The sequence below is a fragment of the Lissotriton vulgaris genome, chromosome 2_1 (assembly GCF_964263255.1).
Source record: "Lissotriton vulgaris chromosome 2_1, aLisVul1.2, whole genome shotgun sequence".
In the NCBI taxonomy this organism is placed as follows: domain Eukaryota; kingdom Metazoa; phylum Chordata; class Amphibia; order Caudata; family Salamandridae; genus Lissotriton; species Lissotriton vulgaris.
The window spans coordinates 111,985,243-112,013,161 of NC_141687.1; the positions used below are offsets into that span (position 1 = coordinate 111,985,243).

The 27,919-nt window shown below is 49.4% G+C and overlaps 1 protein-coding gene across 1 annotated transcript in view; it reads right to left on the minus strand.

Annotated features, from left to right (window-relative positions):
- KIAA0753 (KIAA0753 ortholog) overlaps positions 1-27,919 on the minus strand; it is a 294,415-nt gene that overhangs the window by 132,308 nt on the left and 134,188 nt on the right. Inside the window, exons 9-10 of the mRNA XM_086954540.1 lie at positions 17,780-17,949; positions 11,799-11,912 (exon numbers count right to left, since the gene is read on the minus strand). Coding sequence (XP_086810666.1) covers positions 11,799-11,912; positions 17,780-17,949 — 284 coding nt within the window. The remainder of the gene's footprint in view (positions 1-11,798; positions 11,913-17,779; positions 17,950-27,919) is intronic.

Sequence of the window (27,919 nt, forward strand, 5' to 3'; positions counted from 1 at the left end):
GTTCTGCGGTGGCATGGCTGGAGGAGAGGTCTCGAAGGGGAGGGAGTAGCCCCTTCGGACAATTTGCAGCACCCACCTGTCCGAAGTGATCGTGCGCCAGTGAGCGTGGTGATGGCGAACCCTGCCACCCACTGGCGTCACATGGGGCCGAAAGCACGGACTAGGAGGATTTTGGGGTAGATGCTGCGGGGGAAGGTGTGGTCTGACCCCGCCGTTGTCCCCGACCGCCACCACGGCGGTTTCCACGGCCGCCACCGCGTTGGAAGGATTGTCGCGGCGCGTGGCTGGCAGCACGTGTGGGGGCGCCCCTTCCTTGGCCACGAAAGGGACGAAACGAACCCGGTTGCTGACGCTGGGTCGAGAGACCCAAGGACTTGGCCGTGACCCTGGAGTCCTTGAAGCGTTCCAGCGCGTGGTCCGCTTTGTCACCGAACAGGTGACAGCCATCAAACGGCATGTCCATCAGGGTATTTTGGACATCAGCCGAAAAATTGGCGGATCTCAGCCAGGCGTGACGACGAATCGCCACCGTCGTAGACATAGCCCTGCCCAGCGAGTCGGTCGTATCAAGACCACACCGAATGGAATATTTCGCTGCATCCCGGCCCTCAGCTACAGCTTGACCGAGCTTTGCCCGCACCTCCATGGGGCATTCTGGCAGCAGCTCCGCGACCGTATCCCACACAGAGTGGGTGTAGCGGCCCAAGAGGCAGGCGGTGTTGCAAGACCGCAGGCCCAAACTAATGGACGAGAAGACCTTTTTGCCAAACTGGTCATACCTCTTGGATTCCCGGTCGGGCGGGGCCGACGGGAATGCGGACTGGGAGGTCGAGGCCTGGATCACCAGACTCTCAGGAGTGGGGTGGGTAGACAGGTACTTGGGGTCGTCCGGACAAGGACGGTGGCGCCTGGCCACGTTCCGATCAACAGGCGCACCTGAAGCGGGCCTGGACCACGTGCCCAACAGAACGTCAGACAAGGCTTCATTAAACGGCAGCAGAGGCTCCAAAGGGCATGACTGCGGTTTGAAGACCTCGGTGAGGATGTTAGGCCTCACGGCCGCGACGGGGAGCTCAAGGTTTAAGGCCTTGGCAGCCCTCATCAGCACCACAGAATAGGCAGCTCCCTCCACCGATGCCACGGTTGGAGGAGAGATCAAACCAGGGTTAGGGGAGTCGTCCAAACCACTGGCATCCCCCAAGTCACCTGTCCAGTCCGGGTCATACTGGCACTCGCGAGCCAGAGGGTCCTCGGACCCCTCCCAACCTTCACCGTACTCCTCATCCTCTCCGTATTCGGAGTCAATGATGAAGACCGGCTCCTCGGGGTTCATGGGCCCCACCGGCGCCGGGACCGGCGTCGATCGACGCCCGTCCGGCGCCGCGTCCGGCGTCGGAGAAGGTAAGGGGACGGCGCCGCCCGGAGCCGGCGTCGGAACCCCACCGCCGGCCGGAACCGGCAGCGGAGAACCGGCGCCGCGCGGGGGCGGCGTCGGGGGTAACCCCGATGGCAACGGCGCCGGGGAGGCCGGAAGACCAGCCGGCGCCGATCCCGAAGGTCCCTGCGGCGCCGGGGTCGGAGCCGTCGGCGGCGCCGGGGCCGGAGCACCCGACGGCGCCGAGGCAGGGACACCCGAACCGCCAGGGCCCCCAGACGGTAGCACTGGGCCCGAAGGCGCCGTAGGCCCCGTCGGAGAAGCGAGCGCCCTCATGGCCATGAGGAACGCCTCGATCTCCTCAGGCGTCGCGCCATGCCCAGGGACCGGAGGGTATGAGGCAGGCCGCGCCGGCGACTCTCGCGGAGCCGCGGGGATGGGGTCACCCGAGCCCCCGGCCGCATCGCGCGAGCGTCGGGGGGAGTCGGGGGTACGATGACGACGCCCCGACTTCTTGTGTTTCTTACCTGACGAGGATGACGAGTGGCGTCGACTTCCGGAGCGCCCGGCGCGGCTCCGCGACCGCTCCCTCGAACGCTCTCTCGACCTCCGGCCGGACCGGGACCGCTCCCGGTCCCGACGTGGGGCCGACACCCGGAGCTCCAGCAGCTTGCGGGACCGCTCCCGTCTAGCCTTGTTGGTAAGGGCCCGGCAGTCGACGCAGGATTCCACGTCGTGGTCGGGGCCCAGACACCGGAGGCAGAGGCGGTGATGGTCTGTGACCGACATCGTGCGCTCACAGCCATCGCAATTCTTAAATCCTGGCATCCTATCAGGCACAATAGTAGAAAAAGACAATCGAAAAAACTTGGTCAAAGACCGGAGTACTGCTCTTCAGATCTGCGTCCACTGGCGCGGAAAAAAGAAGAACTGACGTCAGCGCGCGGAGGCGGCGTCTATGTACTCCAGCGACGTCATCACGGCGCACGACGCCGACGACGGACGCGGAGCCGCAGGGGACGCCTGCAGACGACGCCTACCGACGCGCAGGGGTACTGCTACGCAAAAGTTTCCGGATCCAGACTGACGCCTGGGGATATTCTAAGGTAAGGAATCTAACACTAACGTGTTTCTTTCAGATACCTTGTTGCATTAATGGCACTGATGGGTTTAATACCAAACCGTATATGGTTGGTACAGTATAATCCCTGGATTTAGAGAATACCACCTAGGCAAGACGAAAAAAATATATAAACAAGCTGTGGTACCAGGGAAGATAATTCTAAAATTGCTGTACAACATATTTGCATGCATTTTGAGGCAATTATATATTTACTGACTGCTGATTTGAAGGAGACTGTTAACAATCTCGACATCTGATATGTACACTCAGTTTTATTTCATATCAGGGGCTGTTTTCATGTAAGACTACCATGAATCTCCACTCAGCGTCCTAAACAATTAACAGAGGAGCAGACCATCCTCTGAAAATAAAGCAGAAAGAAAAGAAAAAAATCACGCTCTACACAAAGACGTCCCTTAAAGAGTTTCCACCATCCTGGTCTGGAGCACTGGAGTCAGTCCAGGCAGTAGGGTCTGCTGAAAGAGTGAACTGCTCTGCTCTCTACATGACTCCTTTTCAGATTTCCACAATACGGTTGCTCCTTAATAATGATGTAGTTTCAACTTTAAATCTAGCAGAATGGGCCTTTGTGCTACCAGACAAGGTCTCATTCCGCTGATATCCTTCTTTAGTTAGTCCTAATGGTACTGGCCATCTCACCTGGAGTTTACTGCCACAGGAGATTTGAGCCTGAGACTAAAGTCATATTGCACAATATTCAGCACTTACCCATCATTGTGATCTTAAGCAACTCTTTTTGACATCTGGTGTTGAAAGATGGCGAAGAGAGGAGTCACGGTTTTTCTCCTTCTATGGGGGTTAAAGGGAGAGGAACCACACAGTTGTAGATTATTGCTGGCTGCCTCTTTCTTCCATTAAACGTTGTTGCTTTCAATATGGTTGCTTTTGCTGTGGTTAATGAAGCTAATGAGGGGATAGAAATCTCTGCTAAAAGTAATGTTAATTCTAAGGCCTCTAATATCTCTAGGTCACCTATCTTCAATCTCTCCATTTTAATATTCCTGCACTGCATTTCTACATCAGCATGAGCCCCCAGAGAGTGCTGCCTGAGAAGACTGGGTTGAAGAACCTATGCCAAGACGCGTTTCAGGTCCATCATACAGAGCGAAGATGAGGGATTCATGGCCAGCTGATAACAGTAACCATGTGAAACTGGATGAGACACATCAGCACTTATATGATTGGAGACTATCAACCCCTCGTTCAAGATTTCCTTGAAATATTCTCTCTGCTCACACAGTACACACTCATAAAGGGTTCTGTCATATCTGCCCATTACAGCAGTGGTAATGGCTGATTTCCAATTGCTGATGTACATATACAGCCTCACTAGACTGAGCCTAGATGCTTAGGCTCCTCTTCAGGATGAACTGTCGAAGCTAGTGTTGTAAGATGGTTTGTCTTTGCATCGCATACAATCACAAATTCTGGCAGTAGGTTTGACCAAAGGAACTTATTACAGAGCTCTATATTTATTTTGAGCCTTGAGAGGGACGGCACTGAAGAAGAACAGTTCCAATGCAGGCTCTAATAGCCTCAAATAGAGTCACAGTGGGCCATCCAAAGAATGTCCATGTAAAGTTTCAAATATCACCAAAGTTATCTTAGATATTGAAGGCAAAGGACTAAATTTATTGCGTCTCACACCACTGCTTCCTAAAAGGTATTACTCTCTTCTGTGGAGAAAAGACGGGAAGGAAAAAGAATCTACTTGCGTAAGAAAGCATTTTATGACTGCTGATTTGGAGTAGATGAATCAGTCTTAGGCACTCTTCTTGGACAATAAGATTGTGTAGGTGGGGGGGGGGGGAGCTTCGCGGGCAACCAAGATGGCCGCGTAAGCTCGGAGCTCCGAAGACCCTCCGATCCTCCGCTCTGATCCTGCCAGCTATCCTGTCCCACGACGGTGGGAATCAACCGCGCAGTCGGTGCTGAAGCGGCACCCGTTCTCAGATTGAAGATCCGAGCTTCATGGACCGAGTTACGTCGTCGTGAAGTTAGCGGGCGCTACCGACGTCTTTGTCTGCTCTGGTTGTGACCGAGGAGAGGCCTGCCTCGGGGTGCCCCGCGCAGGCCTGCCACTTGTTGGACCAGCTGGCCCGGACGGTCTCCTCTCTAACCTCCCTCTGGTGGTCTTGGAGGTGCTTTGTACTATGTGTCTCGCATCGACTGGAGGGGCTATTGGTGGCCTGCCCCCCTCTTCGGACGATCCTGTTCCCATTACTCAACATGGCGGGCAGAGGGGATCCGGACAAAGGGAAGCCTCCGAGGGTCAGCAGGAAACCGACCCAATCTCAATCAACTATACCGGAGCGTTTTTCCCACTCAAAGGGTTCGCCGAGCACGGCGGGCCACAATAAAGACTCGCACCGAGATATGTCCCCTGAGGATCCTGAATTCACACTCCGGGACGTGATGGGAGCCATTGCTGGAGTGAAGGCTGAGATGCATAGCCTACATGAGGCGCTGTCCAGCAAAGTGGATACCCTTAAGATCGAACTCAATCTCATTAGGGCCGACCTCGGCAAGACGAACGACAGGGTGAAGTCGCTCGATATCAAGACGTCCAGCTTGACTAACGACATGTCGGATGTGCAGACCGAGGTGCGGGACCTGAAGGCGGCTAATGGGGCGCTTGCTCGCCGGCTTGATGATTTTGAGGGACGGGCCCGGCGGCAGAACGTCCGCATTACAGGTGTGCCGGAGGGAGCCGAAGAGGGATCAGTGGACTTGTTCGTGGAAGAATTGGTGGTTAAGAACTTGGCACCGGGCGGATTGAGTAAATTCTTTTCAGTCGAGCGGGCACATAGGCTGCCGGGTGGTCCGCCTAAGTCGGGTACATCCCCTCGCCCCATCATCGCAAGACTCTTTAACTATCGGGACCGGGACGCCATTTTGCAGGCGTCAAGGACCGGTGGCCCGCTACGATTCCAGAACGCGGATATTAACTTTTTCCCTGACTTCACACAGGCCGTTCAGAAACGCCGGCAAAGTTTTACTGGTGTGAAGCGGCGACTTCGAGAGATGGGGATGCGGTACTCCATGCTTTATCCTGGGAAACTTCGGATCGAACATGGCAACCGGACTGTGTTCTTCGATATCCCAGAAGCGGCAGGGGACTGGTTGGACACTTTGCCCCAACGTCGGACCGAGACGGAGGACCAGACGGAAGGTGCGGAAGGAGGCCCGGGATCCCAGGAATAAACTTTTTGCCATCGACTTTCTATCTGAGGGGGCAGCTGCGATTGGCACCGGACTTGAACATTGCTTCCTTTTTTTTACTACTTCTGCACTTCTTAACTGGAGGGTAACGGGGGGGATAGGATGTCTCCTTTCTCCTCTGGGGGCTTCTTGTAGGTTAGTTTTGGGGGCAACAGGCACACTGCTGGTTGGGGTGGCTTTTAGTCTAATGCAGGGGTGCAGGGTGGGGGGTAGTTGGGACGTGTGTTCTCTATTTGTTTCTCTCTTTCTGTTCTCTTCATGGCTGGGGTATTACTGTTTTGCTACTATCGGTTTGTCGGCTGCATTCCGGGGGGGGGTTGCTGGGGTGGGAGGTCTTTGATGATGGAGGGTAAATCTTTGAATGTGTTGAGTTGGAACGTAAATGGGTTGGGGGATCGAATTAAACGTAGTGTTGTTATACAACTGCTTACACGCTGTGCTCCAGATGTTGTTCTGTTACAGGAAACTCATCTTGTTGGCAACACTTGTAAAGCTCTGAATAGGCGGGGGTTTAAAATGGTGGCTCACTCCGGGTTCTCTACGGGGTCTCGCGGGGTGGGCATCATGGTGCGCATGTCCCTTCCCCTTGAGGTGGAGTCTACGTTGGTGGATGAGAGAGGCCGCTATGTGGCTGTGGTGTGCAGGTGGGAGGGGCGTACCCTAGTATTGGTTTCGGTTTATGTTCCCCCGGGGCTGCAGACAGCCACCTTCCAGGACCTTGGTGGCGCCATTTTGGGTCTCCCGGAGGGATTGCTGATACTGGGTGGGGACTTCAATTCTGTGGTTTCGGGTGACCTGGATCGTTTCCCGTCCAGAGATCTTCGTAGTGTACAGTTGTGGCTCCCGGATTTCATAAACACCATGGGCATGGTTGACTGCTGGAGACTCTTGCATCCCGCCCAGCGACAATATACCTTCCATTCAGGGGCTCATGGTAGTCTCTCCCGTATCGATTATGTCTTGACCCCCGCGGCTCAAGCGCAATCGGTTACTAGTGCTCGTCTTATGGCTAGGGGCATCTCGGACCATTCTCCGGTCTGTTGTCTTTCGACTTCGGGATAAGGGCGGCGGCTAGGGTTGCGCCCATCAACCCATGGTATTTCCGCAACCCCAAGACCCGTGATCTCCTTGCCAAGTCCATTGAACTGTATTTTGCTGAAAATGCGGGGTCAGTGACTTCGGCCGTCTCTCTTTGGGAGGCTTTCAAGACTGTTCTCAGGGGAGAGGCCTTGTCCTTGATAGCCGAGGCACGCAGAAGACGGGACGAGGACCTGGTACGGCTGGAGTCGGATATTGCTGACCTAAATTCCCAGTTGGCCCTGGGACCGACTCCGGACTTGCTCCATGCACTCGCCCTGAAACAGTCGGAGTATGGCGCCACTGCTACTGACGCGGCCAAGGCGATCGGCAGGGAACAGCAGGGTAGGATATATGACGCCGGCGATAAGGCGGGTAAATTACTTGCCTGGTTGGACAAGAAGGAACTGGCATCCCGAGTTGTGCCGGAAATTCTGGGCGACGACGGCCTGGTCGTCACAGACCCTACAGCCATTGCCGGGGCATTTGCCGACTATTTTGAGACGGTCTACACGTCTGTCTCCGCCCTATCCGAGCCGGACTCGGCCTCCTTTTTGGCGGAGATCGAGCTCCCCTGCTTGTCTGATATTGAGCGTGATGACATGGACCGCGGCATTACGGTAGACGAGGTGGCTCTGGCGATAAGGTCGCTGCGCTCTGGTAAGGCTCCGGGACCCAACGGTATCCCATTGGAGCTGTACAAGCTTAAAGCGGACACTGTTGCTGCGCCCCTGAGGGATATGTTCCTGGCGGCCCGTGAGGCCGGCGAGCTCCCGCTTGACCAACGTTTGGCTACTATCGTGGTCATTCACAAAGAGGGGAAGCCTCGAGACCTATGTCGGTCATATCGTCCTATTTCCCTGTTAAACGCCGAACCTAAAATCCTGGCGAAGCTATTAGCCAATCGGCTTGTGGGTGTGATCGCTGACCTGGTTCACCCGGACCAATCTGGCTTCATCCCACATCGGAACACGGCCCTTAATCTCCGCAGGCTTCATGCGGTTATGGCGCGAGCTCACATGCTCACAGAACCGACTGTGCTTGCTTCGCTTGATGCGACAATGGCGTTCGACTCGCTCGAGTGGAACTACCTCTGGGCTGTGCTTGCTAAATTTGGGTTTGGGCCTGACTTCATTAGTTGGGTTCGGCTCCTCTACTCGTCCCCGATGGCCAACGTGACGGTGAGCGGCCGTTTGTCGACCTCATTTGCCTTGCGTAGAGGTACTAGACAGGGTTGTCCGCTGTCACCGCTCCTCTTTGCTTTAGCACTCGAGCCGTTGGCTGCATGGATCCGTGCGCATCCCGATATTGCCGGTATCAAATGGTCGCCGGGCTTTGAGGATCGCGTCTCGCTTTATGCAGACGACATCCTTCTCTATCTTACCTCTCCTTGTCGGTCCTTGATTATGGCGTTTGACGTACTGGGTACTTTTGGTGGGTACTCGGGCCTGGTCATTAATTGGTCCAAGTCCTACCTCTATGTGCTGTGTGGAGACACTCCGCGCCTCCCCAGAGGCTGTGCCATACAGATCTCGCAACAGGGATTCAAGTACTTGGGCATCTACATCTCAATGGACGCCCGTACGTGTTACACAAACAACTTACTCCCCCCTCTGGCACGTTTACGGCGAGATGTGGAGGGTTGGAAGAGATTGCCGCTGTCCCTGTTGGGCCGTGCGGCTTTGTTTAAAATGATGTCCCTACCGAGGTTTCTTTACGCGCTCCAGAACACGCAAGACCCAGTGCCGTCCAAGTACTTTGGAGAGGTTGAGAGCCTGCAGCGTACTTTATTGTGGGAAGGCAGACCGCGGATCTCTATTGCTAAATTGACTATACGTGGTATGATGGGGGCATTGCCTTGCCAGACATACGTCGCTACTATTGGGCGTCTCAGCTCGCGGCTCTTAATCACGGTTTTTACGGGCCGGCAGTCAACCCGGGATACGCCATGGATCGCTGGCTTATGAATGACGGGATGTACTATAGGGCGCTGTACTCTAGATCTCTGGACCGGAAACTGACTGGACCCACCAAGACGGCGGTGCACTTGTGGAGGGCGGTGACCAAAACTTTGGGCTGGCAGGGTAGGCTCACCATGGCTACTCCCCTATACGACTCTGACCTACTGGGGAAACTGTGGCACTCCAAGGGGTTTGACCGGTGGGACCTCATTGGCATTTCCAAGGTCGCTGACATGCTGTCGAGGGGGGAAATCAAGTCGTTCACTGCTTTACAGGCCGAGTTCCAACTGGAAGCTACGGAATACTTTAGGTATGCACAGCAACGGCACGCACTCATGTCTTCTATGCCCGTGGGGGAGAAGGTTCCTGAATCGTCACCGCTGGAAGATAGGGTGCTGGACGGCCATATGCCGGATAGCGCCATTTCCCTGACCTATAAAAAATTGATTAATGTACGTATGGACCTACTGGTTAAACTGAGAGACCTCTGGGTGAATGACGGGGTTGAGATGGATGATGAAGAATGGCAGTCTGCGGTCTCCTCTCCTAAGGAGGTGGCCATCTCAGCCAGGCTGCGGCTGGTCCAGTTGAAGGTGCTCCACAGGATTTACATTACGGGCCCCAGACTGATTCGCATGGGACTCTCCCAGGACGGCCTTTGCAGGAGGGGATGTGGCGCAACGGCCACCTTTATGCACATACTCTGGGAGTGTCAGGTTATTGCCTCATACTGGGAGCGGGTGCATGCGATCATGAGAGTAGTGACTGGTGTGACCCTGTATGCGGAGGCTCGGCGCTGTCTACTGAACGTGTGGGGTCCGACCGATTACAATGTGGCTCAGACCCGCTGGGTCACCCTGGGCAATATGATAGCTAAAAGAGACATCGCCCAGAAATGGGGTGCTTCGACCCCTCCCACTGTTGGCCTGTGGAAAACCAATATGGATTGGTGCATGCTCCGAGAGAAGACTGTTTACATGGCCCGGGGTAAACCCAGGATGTGGGGGTTGGTCTGGAGTGCCTGGAATTCGTATAGGGGAGACATTTGTGCACCCCCGGAGACGGTTCAGCCTGAGGTCCGCCTATCTCCATAGCTCCCCCTTCCCTAGGTTCCACTTGGTCAATCCTGATTTCTGCTCCCCGTCCACGTGCTTGCCTTACATCCTGGTACGGGTATGATGTGTCAACCCCGCCTCTCCCCGTGATATGTGCCTTACATTCTCTGTGTTCCTTAGCCTTGTGACTTTTCTCTCTCTCTCTCTCCTTTCTCTTCTTTTTTCATTTCTCTCACCATCTTTTCCTTCTTGGCTCTATTGACTTCTCTCGTTATTTTAGTCTTCTTTACATTATAAAATTAAACCTGACTGCTCCTGTACTCTTGTTTTTGTACATATTTACGACTTGAGTTATAATGCTGCGTGGCCTCCGGGATGTACGGCTGAATAGCGGTGTACTTTGCTTTGGTAAATAAAGGTTTTCCAAAAAAAAAAAAAAGATTGTGTAGGTGTCATTTTCTAATATGTCTGGAGTGGCAAGAGTGATGCTGTGAATGGTGCATAAAAGTGGTCTACGTGGTAAATGTGTTCTCCTTCTTGCAGTCTTGGACCTCCTAGTCATGCGGTCAATGAGGGGCTCATAATGATAGTATCTGTGGAGAAGAGAACACTGATGGAATCACTGGCATCAGTAACGCTGCCGGTGGAGCTCCCACTAGTGCTGTTCCAGTAAGCATAACTGGTAGTCGAGAAGGCTGGCTTCTTGAACAGAGTGAATCAGAGATCTCTGCCACTGGTGTTACTTATATTACTGGAGAATACGTCCATGGATAATCCAAGACAAAGGTAGGCGGAAGCCTTCCACACTTTAGTTTGCAAACTCTCTACGGAGAGTTTCAATGATGTGGGCAACGTTGAATCTCTGGATGCTGAGCGACGTCTCAAAGTCAGTGAACTCCTTAATATCAAATGCCTTTTTATGGCATACTAGACCACGATGGCAAACATGTCATACCTGTAAATAATGTAATCATCATAGACCTTACCCAATATTGGTGCCATTTTCCATGGTGACCTGTATTTATAAATCTACTCCCAGAGGAGTTTCTCAGAGATGATATTTTCTGTTCTTGTGAAATTATTTGTCAGGGATATTGGCATCTGGAAGGTAAGCAACACACAGACTGTGGGGACCTGATGGTGCCTTCTTCCTTCCACATGTAGGGCATTTCACAAAAAGGGTTGCCGTTTTATGTGAAAAAAATAATTTCCTATTGGAGATGGAAGGAAAACTGTCTAAGACTTGAAAGCCATTGATTGAAAACCGCTTTGAAGGTTTGAAAGATTTTCCAAAGATGTAAAGAAAAAAAGGTCAAGCTCACTTCCAGAATCTTATTTCCAAGAGCCAAACAAAAGAGCACGGGCAGCTGCCACTGACAAAGCATGATGGAATACCAGTGAATTGCAATTCCTTAAAGAAAAGGTGCCAGTTTCCAGCCTCCAGAGGCTGTCGCCTATCTAGCAACATTACATGCCCAAAGCTTGCATTGCAAAAAAAACTGGAAGGTCATGAAAAGGACATCAAGTAAGGTATTCATGGATCTCACAAGTCAACAGCGGTCATTCGATGTTGTGTATCATTACTGATTGCCAAAGGTAGTCAGTAACCATTCCATAGCATGTGATTGCACGAGGGCTCATGCATCATCAACATACATACATGGGAGTCGAAGGAAATAGGGAATATCAACGGACTGTCGCCTTTATCTTGCAATACACAAGAGCTTGCAGTATTTGTCTGATATTTGTAATGACCATTGCAACTTGCAATGCCCTCTGGCATACTGCATTGCTTTTTTCCTCCCTAGTAAACACTGACATTAAGTACAACGTAAGCTTAGTCAGAAAACCCCTTTCATACGTCAGGCCAAAGGATTTGCTGATACAAGAAAAAGAGCTTGTGCGATACTTTAACCTTTCAGAGTACCACTATGCACAGAGAACACTTTAGTACCAAAACCAACCTGATTGCCTCCTCTTCAGCAGCAGCTAACGTCTTCGCTTCTGTTTTCACCGGCAGAACACCTTGATCTCCATCAGAAGTGTCTTTAAAAGAAATCTTTTTTCCACTGTTTACTCTAAAGAAGAAGCATAACTACTGTAAGTCTTTTGGTAACAGAAATAAAAGAAATACAATAAAAATGGTTCTTAAAATGAGGGGTATGAGTGATAGTTAGGTGAGAGCAGAATGCAGCACTATAGGAAGCATTTCTATTTATTCAGAGCAGATTTGTTAGTACAATTAAGCAAATGCCCAATCCAGTCAGCTCATCGGCTCAGAGTAGGTATGTTCATAGACTGTGTTTGTCATCTAAGAGCTGTGCTGTGAGCTCTCTGCTAATGAAATCAATAGAGCCAATTAGAACACAGCTTCAATCATAATCTCTTCCACCATTTTAGCTTTCTGCAATTTACAGAGAAGTATGAATACTGCCCAGAATCACCAGCTCAGAGAGTCTGAACCAGAGATTTGCACAACTTACCCCCTCAATTCTGACCTTGGATGCTTGTCAGAATATTGTATAAAGAATATTGTATGACATAATTATCATGTCCAAACTATCACTCTCATAAATGTCTCAATAGGTACAATTTTCTATTATGAACTCCAATGGGGCACCATTTTTGTAAACAATGCATATAATTATAATCTGGTGCAACACCACCTAATTCCTGATCATCAGAATCATCAGGCGATTGGAGCCAGACAACACAGGTGATTTCATTCAAACAAAAATCACATGCAAGAAGCAGGGAAATATCAGTGAAACCACTACCACTTCCAAAATGTCATTAGGTTTCATTACTACAGAGTTGGGTGTCGACTTGTTCAGTGCCTTTAGCAGACCAACCTAATCCCTGCCACCTGAGCATCAAGGCCCAGTCTTCGATTTGGCAGAAGTCAGAACAAAAACTAAAAATAAACCACTAAGTTAATGTGGTTCACTGGTGTCACAGAGTGCAAAAAGCAGACAAAAGGACAATGGCCCACATTAACTGGTTACAACATTTCAGGATTATAGTTCTACGATGAACATCCCAAGTAAGTTAGAAAGTGAATGCCCGTAAGTACCTAAACAGTTATTCTGATGATGGCAACTGACCCTATCAAATGATTTGACATCTTCCTTGAAGACAAGGGAAGTTAGTAGACACAAAATACATCAGTGTGAAATTAGTATAATTTTATGGCAAGGCCCAGAAGCTAATATTAAGCATCATCTATTTTACTGCCACATACACAGCAGCAACAAGAATAGGACCTCATAAGAGAAGGACCTCCGGAGGCAGGTCCTTCTCCTTCCTCGCTGCCAAGACCTGGAACACCCTCCTCCCCCACCTACGGCAGACCCAGGACCTGCTTACCTTCAGAAAGCTCCTCAAGACCTGGCTCTTCGAGCAGTAGCAGCAGCCCCCTCCCCCTGACCCCCCCGCAGCGCCTTGAGACCCTCACGGGTAAGTAGTGCGCTTTACAAGTTCTGTGAATGATTGATTGAAGAATATAGAATTTGAACAATAATCAACATACCAGAACATGTATATAACCACTGAACGTGCAGCCATCTTCCTTCTTTTTTGCTGCTCATACAAAGATATGTACCTTTTTTGTGAAGTAGCTTATTTTGGTGTATGAGAAGCCAGATTGAGAGTTTTATGAGTGTACTGAGGTATTTACAAGGGCAAACACATACATGTGCAATCATCTTGTTTAATATAGGAGATCCCTGTGCTTTTTAGATTTGGTAATGTAGGGTTAAAATGAAATTCAGATTTGGTTGCATTGGGTGGGAAGTTAGTCTGGGTGTGTATACTCCATGCACCATGAGTGCGTTCAGGTGGGAACAATGTGTGGTGTTTTCCATTTTTTGTTCTCTCCTAGTTTAGTCTAAATGCCCCATTGGTCTTTGGATCCCATATTTCACAACTGAAGAAAGCCCTCTACTTGTGAAAAACCAATATTTTTTGCTCTGGAATATTTTAATCAGGTTCAGGTTTTTTTTCTAGATCTATTATATGCACTTTGTGGGCTCTGGAGTACTGCTGCAGAACTTTTCTGCTTCCGCTTAATTTAGCTTTCTACTTATGTACTTTTTTTCACCATTTTATCAGTGGTTATGTGAGTTTGCCTTTATTTTTTGCTCTCTGCTTTACCAGCACTGACAGCATAGGTGCAAAGAAAGGTAAGCATTTACCTGCCGGCGTCCGTGGCATTACTGCACCATCCGTGCCCCTCCCGAGTACTAGTGCGCTCTCGGTGGCCCCCTCCCCGGCTCAATCCACCTGCAGGTTCTCATTGTGGCCCGAGCCCAGCTCCTGACCTCCAATTCTAGCATCAGCAGTGCAGATGCCTCGCTGACTCCTCCTTACTGTTCCCTAGTCAATAATGTCAGCGCTTCGATGGAACACCAGCATTTTCAATGAGCCCTGGCATTGCCGTTGATGCCATGTTCTTACTGGTGCCACCACAGAGGCTCAGCCCCTCTCTCTTTCTTCCTCTTATTCCCTTCTCTTTCTGTCTGTGTCTCTCCCCTACTCACTTGAATGGAAACCGTAACTTCAAGAAACTGCTCTTCCCCTCTCTTTCCTCTTTTCCTTCATTCGTTGCTTTGTGAAATAGATAAAAAACAAAAAAAAAGAAAAGTGCAGCCTCAGGACGGAGAGAAAAAAAGTTTCAAAATACGAAAAGTAACTAAATAAAGGAAGCCAAAGTGGTCACTAAGTGACCTGATTGGTTTTATTCACACCCACACACATTTCACTTTACAGAGCTTGCCAGTGAAGCGCTACTTTAGTTTTCTCGTCTTTCTGTGAACAACATTTCTCTACCCAGGTGGGAATGTGCACCCTTCCTGGCGGGACTGCATTGAGTGGAACACATTTAATGTGATCCTTTTCAGCCGTTTTCCTTATTTTAGTTCATAAAGTGTGTACCGCGGCTCTGTGTTTAGGAAGATGGTCTTTTTAAACAATACTGCTTACGTTTTGGAAGGATAAAAGCAATGAACATTGAAATAGGTCCATTCCGGGCCCTGTAGTCATGTCCTTAACTTTTCAGAAAAAAACAATCACTGAATTCTAAATAATGAGTGTAAAAGCGTTACGGTAACCATGTTGCTCCTGCTTAAATTGAACATGCTTTACCCAATCTTGCATTACCTAGGCGTGTTTGCTTTTTCCAGGATATTATTTTTTCTGGTCGAGTCTGTCCAGAGCATGCACTCCTCTGCGAGGCATGTTGTATTCAGGTAGGGACTTGAAGCCCCCCCCCCCCCCCCCCCCCCCCAATTCACACCCATCTTTTCAATTGGCTCCTGTTACTGTCCTTTCGAAATCGTTGCTTTTCATTCATGAATAGCTTTAGTAGTCCCTCTTTAGTACTGACTTGTCTGCATTTGTAACCTACCATGAGGACTGGACGTTTTACTTGTGTTGTTACACTGTCTGCTTTATCTAGGCTATGAGCATTATTCTCTTCAATGATTTGCCCCCATTGCGTGGTTTTCTACAAGCAGCACGCCGCTCACTTTGATTTTAATTACTAAGGGTGGTCCGCTTTCACTTTAGAGGGGTGTTTCTTTATTTATTTACTTTATCAGTGCGGCCTGCTTTAAGTATAGCGGGCGCGCAACAAAACATTTTGGGTTTTTTTTGCAGTGAAAGCCCCCATACCATGCTTTCACTTACATAGTGGCCTGTCCCTTCCTTTAGAAGCTGCTGCCTGTATTCAGGTTACAGCGAGCCGCAACTAAAGAAAGGGACGTGTCTACCATTAAAGTGACTGCACGGCATGGGGCGTATTACCATAAAAAAAACATTTGTTTGTGAACAAATGTTTTTGGGGGGTAAAATCTCCCCTTGACGTGCTTTCACTTTAATGGTGGCCACACCCCTTTGAGACGTGGCTCGCTGTAACATGAATATAACATAAATAAAAGGAATTGTCATTTAAAATGCTTATAGCTTAAACTCTCACAAATGCGAGACCTATTGCATTGCAGATGCTTGTTTTTTTTTCAGGCAGCACATTACTCTGGTCTAGTGCATAATTTGAATTGAGTCACATCCAGGTTTTCATAGTGCGTCACAATTGGTTTGTAGCTGAAGGAAGTGCGAGTTTCTCCAAGTGGGGCAGTATGGTGTTCAGTGGGGTAAGGATGCGGCATCAACTCGGCACCACTTCAGCATCAGCATAGCACCTGTCAGTGTCACTCATCACCACTTCTACATCACTCAGCAGCACCACCGCAGCATCCCCTGCGCATCACTCTACAGCACCTGAGCACCACCACCACCACAGCATCACTCAGCCCCAGCGCATAAGCACCAGGACCACCTCACAATCAGCGCTGTTTATTTTCGTCATCCCCCCCAACAAAAAAGAGCTATAACAAAATCATTAGAACAGTCCAAAAGAATTTGCCAGCACTGCCAGAACAAAAAAACAAGAATACATTTTTCATGCTATTTGTTTTAATAGGGTCATTCACCTCTACATAATATCTTTTTTGGTTATATTTAAAATACCAAAAATGCTTACAAATACTTTTTTATTATAAATTTTCAACTTGTGGCACAGCAGCCACATTGCTCTACATCATAGCTTATAGATATTGACAAAGCCAATAGCTGTGGCTAAACAAGTATAAGGTCTCAAAGGTGAGACCTATGGGCTATGCCGATGCTTGTTTTCTATAGTTCCTATATGGGATCACGAACCAACTCACTTCTTAACATAGAATATGAAAGTCATTACCTATTCAGATTCTAAATATCAAAATATAGATGGAATAAGAAGAAGGCAGTGTCATAAAATTGGCCCATAATGGCAACAAAACTCTTCCTCGTCTAGCCTTAGACGTGCCGCAAGTTAAGTACTAGTGCTCTTAGTTCATTTGTGCCTTCTTCCTACTTTCAATCAGATCCAAACCACAGATCCAAACCACAAAATTGTTGAATTTTATGGGTCGAGCCTGGGCAACGCATGCGCTACTCTGCAAGGCATGCTGAATTAGAGTACGGGCGTGAAGCTCAACCCATATTTTTCAGTGGCTTGCGCCACTGTCGTGTGTAAATGCTGGCTTCTGATTCGTTAATAGGCTTATTAGTCCCTCACTAGTACGGCCTTGTCTTCATTTGTAACCTCCCTTGAGGACTGGCCCTTTTACTTCTGTTGTTACACGGTATGTCTTATTTAGCCTGTAAGCACTATTTTATTTAATTTGTTTCTCCTACTGTGGGCACAACATGCTTTCCTGCAACATTCAGCGCACCATGTGCGCTTTCCCTTTCCTAACAGCCTGCGACAATAGCGGCTGCTTCTTTGAAATGAAATAGGTCTTGCATTTACAGGTTTGAGCTAATAGCATTGTACATGACAATGCCTTTTATTTATGTTAATTATCAAAACAGATAAATAGATAAAAGCCATTGCCATTTACAATGCCAATAGCTAAACTCTCGCAAATGTGAGACCTATCGAATTCAAATGATTGTTATTAGATTTCTTAGTGTTTTTATGATGAAGCAAACTTGCTTTACTGCGATAGATATGGTGCCAGTAGTAGTTAATTCCACCTTTTCCCCCAATATACTTTCCATTATCCCTACTGATGTTAAAATTGTAAATCACTCTCCACAGTGAAAAACCGCTGTATCATACACTGTAAAATAAACACATATTTTGACAAACACATTGCTACAGTGCCCTGGTTGTGTACTTTTGTAAACACATTTCACATACATAAACAGCAGATACAAATGTTGTTTTCACTCCTCTTCGCTCATCTAACCCCATTCCAATCCGCAGTGAAGGCTGTCTTGCAACGACTCACGATTTGAATGGTTCTCAAGCACTACATCAAAAGCGAATTGGACACTTACAATTTTTAAAAGCTCATTTATCTGTTCAGAAAAGTTTCTGATTGATCAGAGATTGATTGGTTACCTCTTTGGTGATGCAGGTGGTGAGGTAGGATGTGGAGGGATCCATGGAGTTTTCAGTTCTTTAACAGTTGCCTGAGTTTCTTTAAGCCTAGAAGCCAGAGTCTTTTCCTGAAAGCGAGCATGCCTTGTGTTAGGCTCTCCAGGTCTTGATTTGCGTGGTTGACGGAATCCCTTTAAAAATATGTGAAAGGTATTTCACGGAACAACACACAAAATTATAAAACAACAATGAACACATTTATGAACATTTTACCTCTATTATACAGCATCTTTAACTATTAAGCACAGGCATTTCTAAGAACATATAAAAAAAATCATGTTAGTATTTTTCTAAAGATCCATACAATCAGTTTCTTGAAATTCTTTTGAGAAAATTAGTTACATTGACTATTATTTAATACGGCGCAAGACCTCTCACACCTGGGTGGTATACTTCCTCATCAGCTCTGATCTTCATCAGACTGGAATATGTTTCTTAAAGGAAATTGTAGGGAACTGGGTTTGTGTTACTGTAACTATCCACTTTTTGCCCCTTTTTTCAGGTACTGGATGCTATTTTCGACTCAGACAGTGCACTATGGCCTTTTTTCGCCAGATCTCAGTGCCAGTGCTCCTTCCTTAAAACAAAATCAAGTCTAATTGTGTTACAACTGGCTAAAGACTTTAGCACGCCTGTCAGTCCCTAGTAAATGGTACTCCAGGTAACTAGGGCAGGTGTACTAAAGGGAACAGCCGAAGAAGCTGTCTCTCCGGAAATGGCTGTCCAGCTAGCAATGCTTTGTAAACATGTGCAAAGATGCCCACGTAGCTGCCTGGCAGAGGTCAAGTAGTGGTCCTTCACCTCCGAAAGCAGTAGTGGCTGCCGTCGCCCTGGTAGAGTGGGAGCGCAGTCCTAAATTGTCAGGAGGTGGCAGACCATCCAGAAGTGCAAATTCATTGCTACTAACCCCAGATCTTTTGCAAAAAGAAAACAAGACTCAGAGCCTTCTCGGGCGTGGGATTTAAGATCTGGAACGCTCTCCCACCTGAAATTCGCAGAATCCCCTACTCGGCGATGTTCAAACATGAAGAAAAAACAATCTTAACAAACAAGTTCCAGCGTTAATTGGATCATGGCTCGTCTGTTTGCGAGATGTCCTTTTTCTTCTAACAATTTTAATCTTTTATGATTCTTTGCCTTACCTTATTAAGTAACTGTTAGACCTGTCAGCCCTAGGGTGGTCTTTCCCTATTTTTTTCGCCCTTGCCTCATTTTTTTTCCACCTTCTTTTTGTTGGCCTTAGGTCTCCGAGCACCTTCCCATTGCTAATCAATGCTAAGGTGCAGGTGTTCTCTTCCCAAATATGGCTGCCACTGACCCCTGCTACTGCAGTGTGGTCTTTTTAGACGCACTCTAGTAGCCGGGAGCTGGCTGGAACCCCTAAACATTGTTGCGACACTAGCCTACCTTCCCTGCCCATAGCTAGAGTGAGGAAGCTCCTGGAACCTTCCGGAAGAGGGGAGAGGTCACCAACTGCCATCTCAGAGAGTGGTCACCTGACCTGGGACTATAAAAGAAAAGGGAGGAAAACTTTCCAGTCAGTTGGGGCATCACTGACCTGGGGGACCCTACTCAGGAGACTTAGGCGGTAGGGCCTATTCAGAAACCTATACCACTGGGAGTGACAGGGTTTAGGCACTGCCCACCAAGCTGAGTAAGGAACACTGAACTAGCCCACTGATCTGGACCGGCGGGAGGGGAACCCAGGGACCACCTGAAGTGACCTGCTGAGGAAACTTTTCAAGCCTTCAATTCCAACCCGCCCCCACCCCTTCAAGTAACTACCTTCAAAGGGTGCCAGAACCACCAAGCGCCAAGAAGAAAACCACCTGTGCTATCCAGGACAACTGGGGAACAACCAGGTACCGGGCTGTGCCAACTCTGCCCCCTGGGTCGCCCATGGGCCCCTGCGCTGCCCTGCATCATCCCCTCTGCTGTCCTGCCTTGACTGAACTGATTGGGCTGCTAATCTGGCTGCCCTACCTTCCCAGCGCTCTCCTACTGTGCCCCTGAGAAGCGCTGTGGACTGCCGGAATTGCTGTGCCCTGAGAAGCGCTGTACTGGTCCCCCAAGCGCTGAAGCCTGCCGTCCTGTCAATTGCCTCTAAAGCGCTGTGAACTATCCCTGAGGCGCTATAATTTACCAGCGCGGTACTGCCTGCACCCACGCTGCCCTGATCGCTGCCCCGCCTTGTGAGGAACTTAGCGCTGTGGCTGAGAAGCGCTGCGGCAAGGCCAGACTCACCGCTGCGGCCCGGGAGTCCTCGGGGCTTCCCCTGTCAGCGCCACGGCCCGGCGCTCCCTCCTTCGGGCCAGCGCCGTCAACTTTGCCCCCGCGGCAGCCCCCGGTGTCAGGAGAGGGCCGCCGGAATTTCTGAAAGGCCGCGCTAGGCCCTGAAGCCTGCGATCTGCATCACGTGAGGGGGCGCATCCTGGACTCCACCCCCGCTGCCCTGCCATTGGCTGGGCCTGTTGCACTCCTCTGCCGGCCGCGCTGGAATTGGCGGCCAGCTCCACACCTCCTAGGGACCGTCGGGGATTTGGCCTAGAGACGCCGGGAGAAACCCCGGATCACCGGAGCAACGTCGGGGCCTCCCCTGATCGGCTCAATTCCCGTCAAGGCTGAGAGTACCAGCGAGGGGGCTCTGGAGTCAGCGTGAGCCCTCACCCCCTGCCAAACAAGCTGTAACACCCAGCAAGGGCCCGGGAGGGCCAAAGGTAAAGGTCATCCCCGGGGAGGCGGGCGGGAGGCTCCGAGTGCGCCCCTCCCCTGGGAAAACTAGTGACTATGCAGTAGGCCCCCGTAACTGTGGGTTAGTGGAGTTACCTCCGGAGATGTTACCAGGGGTTACTAAAAGAGCTGTACTTGCTACTGCAGACAATGAGATGTTCTTTATGGCTTCATAAGAGGTTTGCTGAATGCCCACAGTTATATAGTGTAATGGTTGCATTACATAAGGAACTGTCTATCCTGGCCTGATGTGACGTTCATATTGCTTATTTATTGAGAAGCTGACTGCGACCTCATGCACCAGATCTGCCCCTGCTAAATGCAATATTGATGGTGGTTTCCACTAATGAATTTCTTGCAGGTGCTGACTAGGAGCAAGACTGATGCCAGGCTGACCCCAGTTCCTACAGTAACGTTCTGCATTACCTGTTAAGTTACTTTCTGTTCGCACCTATGTACAAGTTTATTAGCCCATCATGCTAGCCCTCTTACCCTTCCTCAACGTTCCCCTACTTTGTTTTCCTCCTCCTTTACTGAGAAGCGCTCCAATACCCTTCAGGTTCTTGTTCGAATATACAAAACTTTTAAATAAATAAATAATACTGGTAGGCCTGGGCGGTAAATTCCGTCCTGCTCGCGGAATTTGGGTAATTTTGCTTTCTGCGGAGAACACTGAATTGCCAAAAAATTCCGCGATCCGCTGCTTCGCGGAATTTTTTGCTTGTTCGAGATTTCAAAGCGAGATATTTCTCCCGAGCACGCAAATAGCGTTCACGAACAGGAAAAAAGCATCGCGAACGGGAGGAACAAGCAATTCAACGTGCTTGCGGACCTTTTGCGCGCTCGCAGATATTTTTTACTGTTTCGCGGAGCTTTACGTAACGAGACTACGCAAATTCCTCCCACCCCTACTTTTTGGCCAAAAAAAGCAGATCTTAATGCATAGGACAACCTATTGAGAGATGGTACTTTTGTGCACTGCCCGACCTTTCTTTGCACCCACATAACCCACGAAGAGTTGATTGTGTACCCGGAAGTCTTTAGTGCAGTCAAGGTTCAAAGACAGCGTACGTTTTGGGTCCAGGCGGTGGAGTCTCTCCTCCTCTTTAAAAGGTGGCGGGCGGGCGGGAAAGAGGGCAATGTGATGCTATGACCTATGTGGAAAGAGGTGACCACTTTGGGCAGAAAAGAGGGTCTAGTACAGAGGAATACTTTGTCCGGATGAACAGCAAGAAAAGGAGGTTTGGAAGATAAGGCCTGAAGCTCACTCACCATGTGAGCAGAGATGATGGCAAGCAAGAAAGCAGTCTTCAAAGTAACGAGACGAAGAGGAAAATTATGGAGTGGCTCAAAGGGAACACATAAGATAAGTGAAGACAAGATTCAAGTCCCACTGGGGCATTACGAAAAGAGAAGGAGGAAAGAGATAAGTAATGCCCTTCTGGGACCTGTTAACAACAGGCGACTTGAAAAGAGAAGATTGATCAGGAAGACAAAGAAAGGCCGAAATGGCCAAAAGATAGCCTATAAGAGTGCCCAGAGCAGAGCCCTGCTGTGCCAAAGAAAGAATGAAGAGGAGAACCTCTGAAAGAGGGGCAGAAAGGGGATCCACAGCCTTTGCTGTGCACCATGCCACAAATGTGTTCCATCTACAGGCGTATACCGTTTTAGTGTAGGGACGCCTGGCTGCCAAGATGACATTACAGACTTCGAGAGGAAGGTCGAAAGTTGTCCACTGTTCCTGCTCAATCTCCACGCAAGGAGGTGGAGGCTCGACAGGTTCGGGTGGAGGAACGTCCCCTGCTACTGCAACAGAAGATCCTCCCGAAGAGGCAGTCTGATCAGAGGTTCGATGGCCATGCTCAAGAGCATCGAGTACCAGACTCTTCCTGCCCAATCCGTAGCCAAAATAATTACTAGGGCCTGGTCACGCTTGATCTTCTTCAGCACTCTGGGCAGAAGTGGTAGAGGCGGAAAAGTGTACAGGAAGGTGCAATTCCACTCGCGATGAATGCATCGCCAAGCAAGAGCTGCCATGGAAATGCTAAGGCGCAGAATAGTTGGTGTTGCGCGTTCTCTTCGGTGGCGAATAGATCCAACCAAGGCTCTCCCCACTGCTGAAAGAGACCTTACTCCACCTCCGAATGAAGACATCATTCGTAATCCATCGAGCACCGGCGGCTGGAGGTGGGAGACAACAGCATGGGGCGAACCCGCCTTTAACAGCCAGTCGTCAAGATAGGAAAAAACTGGAGCCACTGATCTGCACAGATGAGCAGCGACCACCGCCATCCCTTTCGTGAACACCTGAGGGGTCGTCAGGGGTTCCATAGGTGACATGATTGATGATGGCCAGGTGGGCAGCCCAATAGTACTTCTTAATGTCAGGAAGGGAGATACCTCTGTCGAACCACTTCAGAGTCAGTTTACTGAAGGTTATTCGCGGTGGCCCATCCCACAGAAGCTTCCTTTGAAGTCGTTCAATTTCCTTGAAATAGGTGGGGGGGAACTGCTTCTAACGAGTTTTGCAAGGCGTAGAGGAAGCGGGGGAGGGACATCGTTTTAAAATGGGTGGCCCGCCCCAATAGTGACAATGGGAGAGTTCGCCAACTTGCATTGTCTCTCTGCAAACGGTGGAGAGGGGGAAGGAGGTTATTATAGTGGAGTACAGGATTCAAGGATACAAAGATCCCCAAGTACTTGAACCCCGATGTACTGATTTGGATTGGGCAGTTGGAGGGCAGAGCAGGCACTCCCCCATTAAGTGGATACAGGTGAGATTTGATCGTTGATTTTGAATCCGGAATATCTCCCAAAGATTGCCAATATGTCCATTAGGACAATTAAAGATATTCGAGGGTTGGTAAGATATAGTAGGATATCGTTGGCATACAAAGATATCCTATCTTCCCAGTCTGCCGAACAGCGGAATCCTCGGATCATCAGATCCTGTCGGATCCAAGCCGCTAGTGGCTCTATTGCCAAGGCAAATAAAAGGGGGGGGGGGGGAGCGGGCAACCCCTACGGGTGCATCGGCTCAGAGCGAAGGTGTCCGATTGTTTGTTATTGACGACTACCTTTGCTAGTGGTGCCGCATACAGAAGGTGGACCCAACCAATGAAGTCGGGCTGAATCCCAGCTTTTGGAGTACAGCCAAGAGATAGGGCCACAAAACCATATCAAACGCCATAGTAGGGTCTAGGGAAACCGAAATGGCTGGTTCAAGTATAATATTTGATCTCCCGAGTACCCCATGGATTCAGCGAAGGTTTAGTGCCGTGTTCCGGCGTGGAATATAGCCTGATTGATCAGGGTGTATAAGAGTTGATATGACCTTGACCAGGCGATTTGCTAGAACCTTCGCAAGGATTTTCTGGTCAGAGTTGAGAAGAGAAATAGGCCGATACGAAGCACAGTCGGTTTTCGGCTTGCCCTCCTTATGAATTACAATGATTTTGGCTATGCGCTGGTCTAGTGAAAGTTCCCCCAACTCCCTACTCTCCTCAAACATGACTTTAAGGTGTGCTGATAGTTTATCCGGACAGACTTTATATAATTTTATGGGTATGCCATAAGGGGCAGAGGCTTTTCCAGATTGAAGCGATCTAATGGCATGGGCAATTTTATCCTTAGTTAGAGAGCTGTCCAGAAGTTGCTTATCTGCCAAGGCAAGCGTGGGCATGGTGATATCTTTTAGTAGTTCGGTGGAGTCCGCCTCGGCATAGGGCGTTCCTGCCCTATAAACCGCCTCGAAGTGCGTCGCAAAATGAGAAGCTATATCTTGGGGCTCTACTATGTCGGTGTTTGATGTGTCGTGGAGGACGGGGCCGAGTCTACTCGCCCACTCCCGCTTGTTTAACCAAGCTATTAATGTTCCTGCCTTGTACCCCAAGTCATAAAGTCGCCCAAGCTTTTCCGGTCCCAGGGTACGAGCTGCGTCCGTAACAAGGGCTTTATATTCAGACTGTTTAAGCCACATTTTCAAACAACCTCCTTTGTTCAAAATGGCTGGGGCCATAAAACTGTAGCAATAAATCCCCTCTGGTAACTCTGCTGCCCGCGAGGCTCCTCATCTTAACTCCTCCACACAAGACCTCCAAAAGTAGAGATAAGACCCTCCCCCAGCAAGCTAGGAGCTAAGCTTGCTCAGATGGAAAGTGAAACTGCCCTTCCCTCGAAGTAATGACAACAGACAGAGGACTAATGTCTATAGCTCCCCTATTGGTTCGGCCATTTTAGACTGGTCTCTCCTTGGCGACCATCATGGACTAATCATCTTTCAATATCTGGCATAAGAATTGGACTTTTTATACTATTTATAATCGTATTATACACATTTTATGTAACTTGCACCCATTCCACTATTCCTTCAGCTATAATGCACAGATCGCTACCTCTTATATTTCTGGCTGCTCACTAGTGTCACTTTTGACTCCTGATTGCAGTGTATTTTGATCCAGACTCTTATATCTTCTGGTTTGCAGCTGTATCAATTGTTATCAATTGTTATCAATTGTATCAATTGTTATCAATTGTATCTGGCTATTGACTCATGTACCTCACATATTTTTGACTATTCACTATTGTTCACCTTCGATTCAGGTATTTTACAGTTTGCATAGGTACTTTATTCCAGTATATTTTTAGTATTGTACGTCTACTTTATTCTGCATTTGACTTTTGTTTGCAAGTGTATTTCGCTACTGACACATACTCACTACTGTCACTTTCGATTCAGGTTTTTTACTGCCTGCATAGGTATTGTATTTTATTCCTGCATATGATTAGCATCATACGTCCACTTTATTTTGTTTGTAACCCACATCGAATTTACTGCTATCCCTGCAATATACCAATTAATTCCTCATGTAGACCTGTCACATTGATGTAACCTGCACTCATTACACCGTTCCCTCCCGGACACACTGATTACTACTGCACATATTTTGGGTGCCCTCCGGTACCGCACCTGTGCCAGGGAAGTTATTGTCTGCATCTATATTCCGCTCCTGCTACAACTTTTATCCCTGTTTGCATTGACGACTACCTCATATACCCTGGCTGTTACTTGTGTCACTATTACTCCCTGCAACCGGCGACTACTGGGCACCCACACACGCCCCTACCTATTCCGTCACCCTAACATGGAGCTCATCGGCAAGCACACATATAGAATCAACTACCCACCCGCACTCACCAAAAACGCTGCAAAACGCTTTAAACACAATCTACTGAGGTCCCACCCTGAAACCCCCTTTGCAGACACCTACTTCTCACCGGTCAATGGTGCCGTAAACATTGATATCATCTTCCACACCACACGAAGAGCTCAATGGAGAAAAACGTTCCTCTCCTTACTCACCGTCTCCAATGCTAGGAAATCCGCTCATGGCCGAACACTCACCATCACACCTTCCCAACTCTTCCCGGGCAGAACCACCATCACTATCTATAACAACGGGATTGTCCTTATCCAATCCACAGACAGGAACCTGGAACTACTAGACAACCTGTTCCCCACTTTCATACAGCACCTCTCCAAACCACGGACCCCCACTCACAGCACTCACAACACTCATAGCACTCTCAGTCCTATCACCCTTGATTTCACAGCCCCCAATCACAACCATTCTCTCCTAGCTCAGCCCCTAAACGACACGCACCTCTCCTCTACCCCCGTCACCACAGTCATTCCTCCACTTACTGTAGCCACATCACATTCCTCATTCACAGACTCAGACCTCTCCCCCTCACACACCAGCCGCACCCCCCCCCCCACCAACATCTTGACCCCCACTCATACCACAACCATTCCGCTCACCCCTGACACCACTTCCCATACCAACAACGCTGCTAATCTAGCGCAGCCCCAAAACGACACGCACCTCTCCTATACCACCGGCACCTTAGCCATGCTCCCATCCACTGCTGCTACCCCACACCCCTCAATCACTGACATTGATCTTGGCCCCACATACACCAGCCGTACCCCCTCCCCCCATACACCAGCCCACATTCCCATTCTTTTCACCCATGACATCACAGCCCCCACCCACATCCCGCCTAATCAAGCTAAGCATCTGATCGACAAGCTCACAGATAAACCCCACCCTTTATCCCCCCCCATTCTCAGCCCTCACCTCCACTCATTAACCAACCACGCAGAACACACCACCCCTATCTCTTCAACTACGACTCCTCAACAAAGAACCACATACAATCCCACCTCCCCCCCCACTCTCACCCCTCACTACCGTACATGCGCCCCCTTCACCACTAATAAACGCCCATCCTCCACCCTGCACTCTCCGCCTACCACCAATACCCTCAACCACACCTCCAACATCTCCCCGATGTCACCCACGCCCGACCCTCCCATCCCCACCCCCAACACAACGCCCGACCCTCCCATCCCCACCTCCAACACATCTCCCACACTGGACTGCACTACGACCTCCCTCCTCCAGCTCAAAGAAGACATGCACATCATCAAACAACAACTACTCTGCCTATCACACTCCAGTCACCCCTCGCCCAACACCCTCCACCAGATCAAACAAGACATTCACATCATCAAACAATTACTCAGCCCGTACGCGCCTCCACCATCACCTCCTCTCCCAACTGGACCTCCACCCGGGTGGCGAACTCTCGCACTCGACTCCCACCGCACTGGACCACAATCCCTGTTCACAACCGCGAAAACCGCCCCCATCGCTCCAGTAATCCTCTCTCGGACCTCGATACAATCGCCCTCCTCCGCTCCTACGACCCAGCTCCCCATAGCAATACACCCAACACTCTCACTGCCATTCCTACGATTCACTCCAATCCCCTTAGACCCCCCACACTGAACAACAGAATAGCTATCCATAGTAACCTGAGTAAAGTCCCCCTCGCTCTAGAACCCCCTTCCACCCTCGACACACCCCGTCTCAAATGCACTCTCCTCAACTGCAGATCAGCCGCAAAACACTCCTTCGCTATCGCCGATCTCATCCTAAAACTGGATCTTGACTTAATCATCATGACTGAAACATGGCTAACAGAATCTTCTACACCTATAATGGACATTCTGGTTCCCCCCAACTACCACATCACTAGACTTGACAGGACTGGCAATAAAAAAGGTGGCGGAATCGCATGTATACACAGGCGCAACCTCTCTGTCCTGAAAGTAACTTCCCCCTCCCTACCCTCCCCAACCTCCTGTGAATACATCTGCCTCGATATTATCAGTGAGGGCAAACCGATTTGCACTCTTCATGGCGTTTATCACCCACCCGGCGACAACCTTACCTTCTCCCAGCAAATCATGGATATGATCTCAACCAACTCCGGGCGACAACTCACACAAATATACCTTGGTGA